The 9,811-nt window shown below is 38.9% G+C and overlaps 1 protein-coding gene across 4 annotated transcripts; it reads right to left on the bottom strand.

Annotated features, from left to right (window-relative positions):
- Positions 1-861: 861 nt before the first annotated feature.
- Positions 862-9,420, bottom strand: LOC140803208 (uncharacterized). Of its 4 annotated transcripts, none has more exons than XM_073158946.1 (6): positions 9,258-9,420; positions 8,703-9,158; positions 7,829-7,916; positions 6,530-6,901; positions 1,923-6,341; positions 862-1,263 (listed from the first exon to the last, which is right to left on the bottom strand). In XM_073158946.1, exons 3-5 carry the CDS (start codon positions 7,835-7,837, stop codon positions 1,956-1,958), a joined length of 4,767 nt encoding a protein of 1,588 aa, XP_073015047.1. In that variant the 5' UTR covers positions 7,838-7,916; positions 8,703-9,158; positions 9,258-9,420; the 3' UTR covers positions 862-1,263; positions 1,923-1,955. The 4 variants fall into 4 exon arrangements, with proteins under 4 accessions (XP_073015047.1, XP_073015045.1, XP_073015044.1 ...); XM_073158944.1 differs by having other exon boundaries at positions 7,829-7,913; XM_073158943.1 differs by lacking the exon at positions 7,829-7,916 and having other exon boundaries at positions 9,226-9,420.
- Between the last annotated feature and the right edge of the window lie 391 nt (positions 9,421-9,811).

The following is a 9,811-nucleotide window of genomic DNA, read 5'->3' as shown; positions in this document are numbered from 1 at the left end:
ATGAATTTTTCATTTTAAATACTTCGATAATGTAGTATCAATTTCATTTAAAATAAGATATATTCAAATCACATTACTATTGGTTTGATGCATTGTATTATTAATCTAAGTTTTTTGAGTTTCAAGTTTCAAACATATAAAATATTATGAGTGGTTAGTAAAAAAATGTTTTCGAACTTGGGCTTTAAATCAAATATCAATGCTTTCAAACTCTTGAAATTTTATATTACAATTTCTAAGTTCGGATGAAATTTCAGAAACTCTGGTCGTATACCACTTTAGTCACAAGACGAAGACAATAATTTGCAACCCTTCGTCCATTCTTTCTCCACACACAAAATAAATCCACCATATGTTTAATAATATTATTTATTCCTGTCGATCACAAAATTACTTTGAAATGTGGATTTTAAACTTCTAACCATTTGACACGATCGATAAAGTATTAGTTATTACATTTTTTGTGTCATTCAACGTTTGACTCGTCGTAGAATTTGAGTAATAAATCATTAAATTAGTTATATGTTGATTATTATTCATAAAGTATACATCATATATCATCTTATACATTGATTATTATTCATATATTATATATCATTCATCTTATCTCACAAGTCAGATGATATTATTATTTCTCATTACAAAACTAAACAAATTCGGCCAATATCTTCCAAACCCATTCTCAAAAACCTTAACCTTACGAAACAGAACAGAACAGAACAGAAATTTGAGTACATTATTAACATATGTATATTGACTTGGATAAGAAAGAAACTGTACATTTTTCACATTCATCACATCAACATGCAACATGGAACCAAGCAAAACGAATGGCAAATCCCACAGGATCAATGAAACATATTTGTATGACTCGTCACCATTTATATGTCCATCTCATAAGAACTAAAAATATATACATTACATTATAAGATCCTCGAAATGAATTTCAAATAACACGTACTGTATATGACATGTTATGCAGCAAGTACTGAGGCAAGATTAACAACCATGTTGTAATACCACTACAAAACAAGGTTAAAACCTGCTCATAAATATGTATTGGGAAAGATTCAGATGTGAAAGGTTAAAAAGGAAGAGCTCGATTGTTGAAGGTTTTCACTTGGGTGCCAATTTTAAGAACTAGTTGCCTCAGATTCACTAGTCTGAAAGGGGAAGCTCGTCGACCTTCCGCACAAACCAAACTGCGCAAAGTTTCCAAAGAGCCAACCGGCAGCATGGTGGTTCATAAATGGGCTTCAAACACTAGAGAGAGTAAAATAACAAGTCTTGTTAGCAAAGAAAAGACACCACCTGCTCCTTGATAAACAAAATCCAATTGCATACAACTACAAAAATGTAATGAATTTTACAAGCATTACTTGAAAACCAAAGCTCTGATATCTGAACACAAAAATAATTATTCCCTTGCAGCTTTATATACTCTCATTAAGATAAACATTTACCAAAAAGGATATCCGGAACTACGCTCAAATTCGGCCTTACACACTCATTCCAAAATATTTTATGACTTAAAAATTTCTGTCATCCCCGTGGGAAACAAAAGAAGGTCACAACATGAGTCATCAACGTCAACAAATCTTGAGAATGATTATTGGTAGAATGAAAATTGTCTGTTTCCAAATTCACGGCTCTTATTTCCCATGCTAAATAAAAACTTGCCTAGAAACCCCAATTTCAATGTATTATGACAAACTTGTATGGAGAAACTAGAAAAGTATGACAGAATCTGTAAGTGTGGATGATAATTATGCGAAGCCAGAACATGCACAGAATGCAGATGAGAAAATGCAGAAGAGCTTCTTTTTTGTAAAAAAGAGGATGATCTGTTACTAAAACATATAGATATAAACTAACACCATACAAAATTAGGAGTTTCTCCCAACGACGGCTATTTTACTTACAAGAGTTATAGAGACTGGTATGCACCAAATTTCTTACTGCCATGAAAATTGCTTGTATCTGACACTCTCATTGTCCCAACCTCCCTCGGGATCCTTCCTTTTCGAAATTCCACTTGACACCGAAAGCATCCGGGCTTGCTCGTCTGCCACAGCTTGTGAAATGGCAACAGAATGTTGTGCTGATGACTCCTCCCTAACTTCACTTTCCACGATTCCTGGGCCGGCATTGAGATCCAAACCTGGTCTTCCCCACTTTCTGTCATTCTCCAACACACCATTGCTTCCATTATCTGGAAGGTTGACCAAATATGGTCTCTGAAATTGCGATGTCATTGAACCAACTGGTCCCAGAAACTGCGGGTTTACAGGAGGTGCAAACAATCTTGCACCAGATGAGGAATCTGCAGAAGAGTTTGCACCAACAGAAAAATTGGCTGACGGAAGCGGAAAGGTAGTCCCAAAAGGAAAGACTGGAAATTGGAAATGGCTAGATGAGAAAGGCACTGCAGGAGATGATGATAATACTGATCCTCGGTAAAGCTCAGGAGTAAAAGGGGCAAGACCAATAGGGCCAAAAGTTCTTTGGGATGCACTAGGTGGAAAAACTGGAAAAGGCTGGTCAACTCGATCGGGTAATGCTGATGGTATGGCTACTGTTGAGTATGTATTCCCAGGAGGGAACCAAGAAGAGAAACTCCCCAGCCCAGGACTGTTTATTCTAAGTCCTGCAGAAGGCAACTGAGATGGTAAGCCACCCTTGACTTTCTTACTGCTTGAAAACTGATCGGCGCTAGTATTATCAACCACAGGCCCATCGTTGAGATCAAAATCTCTCTGAATATCACCTGTAGGCAAACCAACAAATGGTTTAATATGAGCAATGGAATTCTCTCCTCTATTATAGCTGCTGATAGAGCAGTGCCCATTATCATTAGCCTCATCAGCCCTATTCAAGTCAAGATCTAAACCTCCAGAACCACGTAAAAGCAAAGAACCTGGGCCTTCATTCAGCAAGGTACCATGCTTGCTTGTAAGATCGGTTGTTAAATTAACAGCCAAAGCACAATCTCGAAAAGCCAGTTCCTCAAGGACCCTCTCATCAGGCACATTTAGATCAAAGTCCAAGAGAATTCGACCATGTTTATTGGTAGAAATATCAGTGTAAGGTACATTTGTCAAACCAACTTGCGTCTCAAAAGATTTTCTGGGTTCAGCAGGGCGAAATGCACTAGTTGCAGCAGATCCCTTCCATCCAAGTTCTCCCTTGATTTTCATTAAGTCCTCTGGATGAACAAAAGGACCTTTAGCGGCCGCGGCCACAGTGATGGAAGCAGGATGGCCACTTGGAACAGAACTTGCAGAAAATGGTATCGATTTCATCATGTGAACAGCTGCTGAAAGCGAGGATACTAAATTGACAGACTCCCCGTATTTCCCATCATCGGAACTAAAACCTTCATTTAAGTCGAACTTTACTTTGACATTAGGATCTGCTTCTCTTACAGCAGAAGTGGAAGCCTCAACAGCATTGGAAGTACACTTCTCTGCTGAATCTAACTGCATGCTGGAAGACTTAGATCCCTTTAACTCGGCCTTTTGTTGTGCTTCATAGTTCACAGAACTACTACATCCATTTTCAGAAAGAGACGTATGCTCGGTGATCTTTGACTTGTCCACATTGACATCTTTGTCACTCTTTATATCGTTAGATGTGGAACAAAACCCAGAGATGCTATGATTTTCTATATCAGCATCCTTGCTGACTTCCGCATCAAAGTTTGGTATTTTAAGCTCATTCGTGCAACTCTTAGCATCATCTCTATCAGGTTTACCTGATTTGACTTCATCACTGCCTTCTAACACCGAGTTCTGCCCATTTGCACACTTGGAATCATCATCTCTTTCTGAAAATTCATGTTTAATATGTGTACTCATTTTCTGCTGTGTATTAGTTAATGCGTTCAATCCATCATTTAAATCCTTTTTACCTTTACCTTCACACAACCGCTTGGACTCAGTAATGTCAAGTGTTAGTTTGCCCTCTTCGACACCAATACCAGCCTTTTCCCCAGTCTCCATGGCAATATTTTCCTCACTTTTACAGTTCAAAATACTATTAGTTCCAGCATTGCTAAAATTGACCTTCTCCTCATGAATTTCACCATTACATTGATCATCTCTTAACTTGTCTATAGAGAGTGGTGGTGTCAAAGAAGTAGCAGCAGTCTTTTCATTAGAATTATCACACATCTCCCACTCTGTGTCTGCACTTTTTCTGAAATCTGTACTAGAAGAGTCCAAGTGGTTATTGCCTTCTCCAGCTAGTATATCTTCAGAAGACCGGGAAGAAGGACATCGTATGTCACCAGGGAACTTGATGGATAATTTTTTAAGCAGATGCAAATTGTCGTGAGACAATGAATTACTGTCTAAAGCAGCCTGATTCTTATCATCACACACAGCATCAGTGCAGAACTCACTTTGAATTGCTGACCCATACTTTTCAAGGGAAGACTTAGACTTTGCTTCATCCACAACGCCATTTTCCTCGACAGCCGGGGTACTCATTTCTGTAGAATCAGTCGGAGAAACCAAATCAGATATGGACATTTCCCTGGTAGCAACACTAGCAAGTAAGTTCATCCCAACCTCATCCTCATGTGATAAGGATGAATTTCCTGCAGAATATTTAACACAGCTCTCAATTAAAGCATTCATGGGGCTGAAAGAAGATTCATGTAACTTCGAAGACTTCAAATGATTTGTTGTGGAGTCCTTAGTTGACATACTTTGCTCTTCATCAGGAAGAGCAGAAGGTGAGCTGGCAACTTCTACTGACCCAGTTACCAAACCTTTAAATTCCCTATGCTGCCACGACTCCTGATTCATATCTGAAGCAACATTAGATCTATGTGCATCATTCTTGTCCTTTGAAGTTTGGTCAAACTGCTCATGTTTGTCCAAAAGCACTGTGGAAGAAGCTCGACTGCCCAAAAAGGTAGGATCTTCTAGAGATTCTCCATTGACACCATGTGGGGGACTTCGTACCCTGTTTGGTATCTTAACAATTAGCTTATGAATGCTCCCCTCAGGAACGGGACTCTCAAGAACCCTTTCACATGTTGAAGCAGACTGACACTTCTCTGAAACCAGACTTTTGTGTGCAGAAGAAACTCTGCTGAAGCTAATTTCTTTCTGGCTTCCAGACACCCCGGCCACAGGAAAACCACTGATTTTTCGGTTGCGAGCAGTGCCACCTGATTTCTTACTAACAGTTGTTAAACCTGCGGAGGAACTCTTCCCATCCTCCTTCCCTGAGAAAGACTGACTGCAATTATTAGACTGATTTGAACTACTGCTCCTGTCCTCCCTAATTACAGGGACATCAGGAGTGCCTCCAACTGAAACTCTGGGCTGGCTCTCCTTGCCAGATGCAGGCGATGAAGATGATTTTAGTGGCTCCGGTGAAGAGGTTGCAGACTTTACATTACTCTCCCCATGTGAAGACCTTGCTGAAGTAGTTTTTGATATAGAACTCTGAGTAACTGAGCTTTTCATGGCAACATCAGACCCACTTGGGGTTCTACTCCCACTTTGTGACGCTTCTGGAAGGCGTGATTTGGAAGGCCACACAGATATAGTTTGTGCTGAACCAGATTTTGTGTCAATACTGTTCATTTCGGCTTCAACGCGTTTCTTCCATGTGTCTACTAAACTTCGTGCTTTTCTCTGGATTTCTAAGTTTTTATGCGATCGTAAATGATTCACAGATTTACCAATGTTGCACATTTGAAGGGCATGGAGATTAACTGGGAGTTTATCAAGGGCACGGAGTAAAACTAAAAGGAATTCCTCAACAAATTTATCACCATCCTTTAAATTATAACCATCACCAATCTTCCCTTTATGAATATCCTGTAGCCATTCGTCCAAAACAGGTAAACCCCTCAGCTGAACAAACCCATCAAGGCAATCAGCCTTATCGGTAGCAGCTACCACACCTGCAAGCATGGAACGGCCAAGCAAATCCTTGTTTCTATCAGTTCTGCTCGATTGCATTAGCTGAATAAGTTTGTCAACCCCATCCAAATTTGTAACTCCTCCTTTTTCAGTTATTCGTGCAATCTCAGACTTCAAATTAGCTCCATATTTGCATTGAACAGATTCACTATCATCAAGTCTTAATGAACGTTCTCGTTTAACAGGATCAGTAACATGATCTCCTCTTTCCCTCTTCTTTCCCTTTACTTGAGAAGGAATGGATGCCCCACTATTCTGACCACTATCACAACCAGGTTTTAATTGTGCAGTTGAAGATGGACTATTAATTTGCTTGGGAGAACGATCACCAGGCTGCAATGTACCATGCATTTCTGTCCTTGTTTTGTATAAAAGCTGGTCTATTTCTTCCTGTCGCTCCTGCAAAACCATTGTGCATCTCAGGATCGCTATCAAAAAACACACAGATTCAAACCTACAGTAATCTATCCTCTGACCACCCCCAACCCATATCAAAGCAACTGTGTGCGTGTGTGTGCATCTGCTGAGCGGGTATGGATATAGATATTATAGTTTTAAGAAAATTTTTATCAACAGCAGCAGCTCACATTAATGTAATCTTGATCCGTTATCCACCATAAACACTTGTTTGCAATGTCATAGACACGTCGACAAACAAAAGATGAAGTCCCTGTGGGCAGTTCTATGCCTCTAGGTAGAAATGCAACTTTACAAGGATGGAGAAGTGAAGCAGCTGGAATTTCGTCTTTGTGAAAGGAATAGAAAATCTCATTAGGAGCAGCGTCCAAAAGGGAGCCCTTTCCAAGCTTTAATTCCGCTGGTCGATAAAGCCAATTCACTCCTAGATGCAAATTATTCTCTTCGCTCAATGTCAAGCAACGGATTAAACCAATGAAAGGAGGAGAATCCTGAGAAGGTTTGAAAAGAGCACAATCGCCAACGCTTATTCTGCGATCGTCCTGAAAAAGGAGAGAAGAACTTGCTCACTAGTAGGATATATTGCACAACATGGCACAGTCATATCATATTTCATAAAACCAAATGGCATAGAAAATATGAAACAGAAGGAAAGACAAAATAAGTGGCCGAACTTCCAAGCTCATGACCAAAATTACCACGATAGCTAGTGAACTCAATTTCTTTACTACCTACAAATGTATTAATATTAACTGATTATTCTTAGTATCTCAAAACCGTAAAGAGAAACATTTGTTTTAATATTCAAAGTATATATTTCTGTGCCACCAAGAATCTATGAAGAATGAGACAATATGGGCAGAAATACAGAGAGAAGGTTTCTTTGGGTAGATGGGAAATAAGATGAGTGTATGGTACGAATATTTGGCATCATTCAAGTATGTGCTTCTATATTTTTTGATATTCACCCCACACCCTTACCACGATGAACCATGAATAGTAATTTTGGACGGATGCAAATAATTATCCCAGTATTCGCAACTCACAAAATATGTATTCACAATATCGCCTTAATGAAAATAATCAGCAGAGATCTAAGAACAGACCTAAAGTATTCTCACCATATTCCTAAAAAACAATGTAAAAGTTATACCACAAAAGGTAATTCTAGATAATTGCGCATCATTAATTCATGCATTTCAACACTAATACAAACTGTCCAACATAGATTGACAATCGTTTCGGAACAACATTGATATGATCTTTCACAGCGTGATCAAATCTTCTAGATACCCCTCTCCCTCCCCACTCCCACTAATTCACAGTGTTCTGAAAGTACTGTAAAGGACAGGTTAACCAAAGCATTTTATGTCCACGAGTTACAAACATCATAAGACTAGAGTAAAAGAAAGAGTAGAGTCAAAGGCATGGAAATCATATGATAGTTCTGAACAAATTTCTATCATTACCTCAACCATTCATATATATTAAACACAGTGTCAAAGACAGGTTGATAAGGATGATGTTTCGAACGGGTGTATATTATCACCTCATCTGCTGATGCAAAAAAGAGGAAAAGAAAAGGTCTGTTAGCATCAAAGCAGTTTTGCCCAGATGCACAGCATTACTGTGAAATTTATTAGCGTAAGCAATAAATTCAGACTATGGTAATCATCTTAGTGAATGTCAGTAGGTCTACCAACTGGACAAGATCACATTCCTCAGAGCTTGAACAAGACCATGTGCTGTAATACACCCTTCTCCTGCCTCATACTAATCTAAGTCATAAATTCTACCCTGGCTTTGGGATACCATAGCTCGGAAAGGAGTATATATAATAAAATATGTTGAGACAATGATCATAGCATGAACATAATGAGGTGTTGGAGGCACAAGTAGAGAGGAGTCAACCAAATTCGGACAGATTTGCATATCTTCCCTCACATCACTACTAACAAAATATTAAAATAAATGGCATTCTAATTCCAAGTTGGCTTTGGTATAAAAACAAACTGTACTATTTCCTACGAAGAGGAAAATAACTTATGGTGGAACTTTCGTTTGAAATATGAACTGAATAAGAAAACCCTCCAGCAACCATTTTTTTACTCGAACACCAAATTAAGAAACCTGAGAATTCACAAACAAATAGACTATAGATGCCATCAAACAATCAGGTCACATGTTTCAATTCACTCATCACAACCAAATCCTGATGCATGGAAAGCACACTAACGACATTCGATGATGTCACAGAGCAAAGGAAAAAATTCAACAGCATCCAATGGCAATAGAATGGCAGAATCTGCAGAAAGCCAAAAAAATTAAACCCAAAGGCAATACCTTGCAGAAAGAATCTACAGTTGTGCTGGCAGTGACAGAAGAAGCATGAGACGAAAGATGATAACCCCCAACAGCTTCAGTCGCCGCGGGCAGGACTGACCGCATGTGCTAACCACACTCCTTGAACTCCTACAATTCTATCCGTCCCATGAACCGTCCGTCCATATCTACATTTTCATTTTTTTCATTTTGCACAATTTCTGTTCCGCCCGACGCCACGACTTCAACCATCAAATATTTCCAATGACCCCCTCAAAATCACAACCTTATCCCAAACCCTAACCCGGATTCAACAACTTAATATCGTTCCCCCAATCACCAAATTAAAAGAGCCAGAAACCCACAAATAACCCCGATTCCCCAATTCAGAGAAAACCCTAGATCACCTCAATTATATTGAAACCGCAATTTATCCTGCTTTATTTCATTCACAGCTTCGATTCGCCTATTCAGTACCTATCAAATTCAAGTTCAAAACATTCAGATCGAAAATAACAAGCAAACTAATAAAAAAATTACCAACATCACAACCGATTAACCCTTAGGTACGATTACCAGAATAAAAACGTAAAATTGCGGCACACATCCACGCGTGCGGCTACGCGCCTTAGAAAGAGGAACAAGGAGACAGAGAAAGACCTGCAAAATTTTCCGATTCAGAAGGAGAAACAGCGAGAGGTTCCAGAGAGAGTAAACGGTGATATATAGAGACAAAAGGATTGTACGTATAGGGAGAGAATTAATTATTTAATTTTAATTTAAGAAAAAACGTAGAGGGCGGGCAGTCTGGGCAGATCGGGCAGACGATGATAATTTTACCTGCAGAGGCACTAGAATGCGTGTATCGTCTCCACGTCGTCTCACTTTTCACCCATTGCCCATAAGCTCATATCGAAGTACAACACTCAATTATTTCATAATTATTATGTGATTATTAATTAACGATTTTTTGAAACTAATTATGTCCCACTTTCTAAGCATCTTGAAATATCTATAGTTGCTAATCCATGTCTCGAGCTTTTTAACGTCGAAATAATTCAACCATTATCGATATTTGACTTGAATACTTTTAGCTTGTTTATTTAGGGTTTATATCGGCCCTTGCATAC

This window comes from Primulina eburnea, chromosome 10, assembly GCF_022965805.1.
Source record: "Primulina eburnea isolate SZY01 chromosome 10, ASM2296580v1, whole genome shotgun sequence".
NCBI lineage: Eukaryota > Viridiplantae > Streptophyta > Magnoliopsida > Lamiales > Gesneriaceae > Primulina > Primulina eburnea.
Note: the sequence above shows the minus strand (reverse complement) of the source record. Positions and strands in the feature narration are given on the sequence as shown.

Excerpts from the sequence above, each read along its gene's own strand:
- LOC140803208 (XM_073158943.1), bottom strand. The coding sequence starts at position 8,807 with ATGCGGTCAGTCCTGCCCGCGGCGACTGAAGCTGTTGGGGGTTATCAT. Across the intron at positions 6,902-8,702 it reads CTGTAGATTCTTTCTGCAAG|GACGATCGCAGAATAAGCGT; the intron begins GTATTGCCTTTG and ends CTCCTTTTTCAG. Across the intron at positions 6,342-6,529 it reads CGGATCAAGATTACATTAAT|GAGCGACAGGAAGAAATAGA; the intron begins GTGAGCTGCTGC and ends ATGGTTTTGCAG.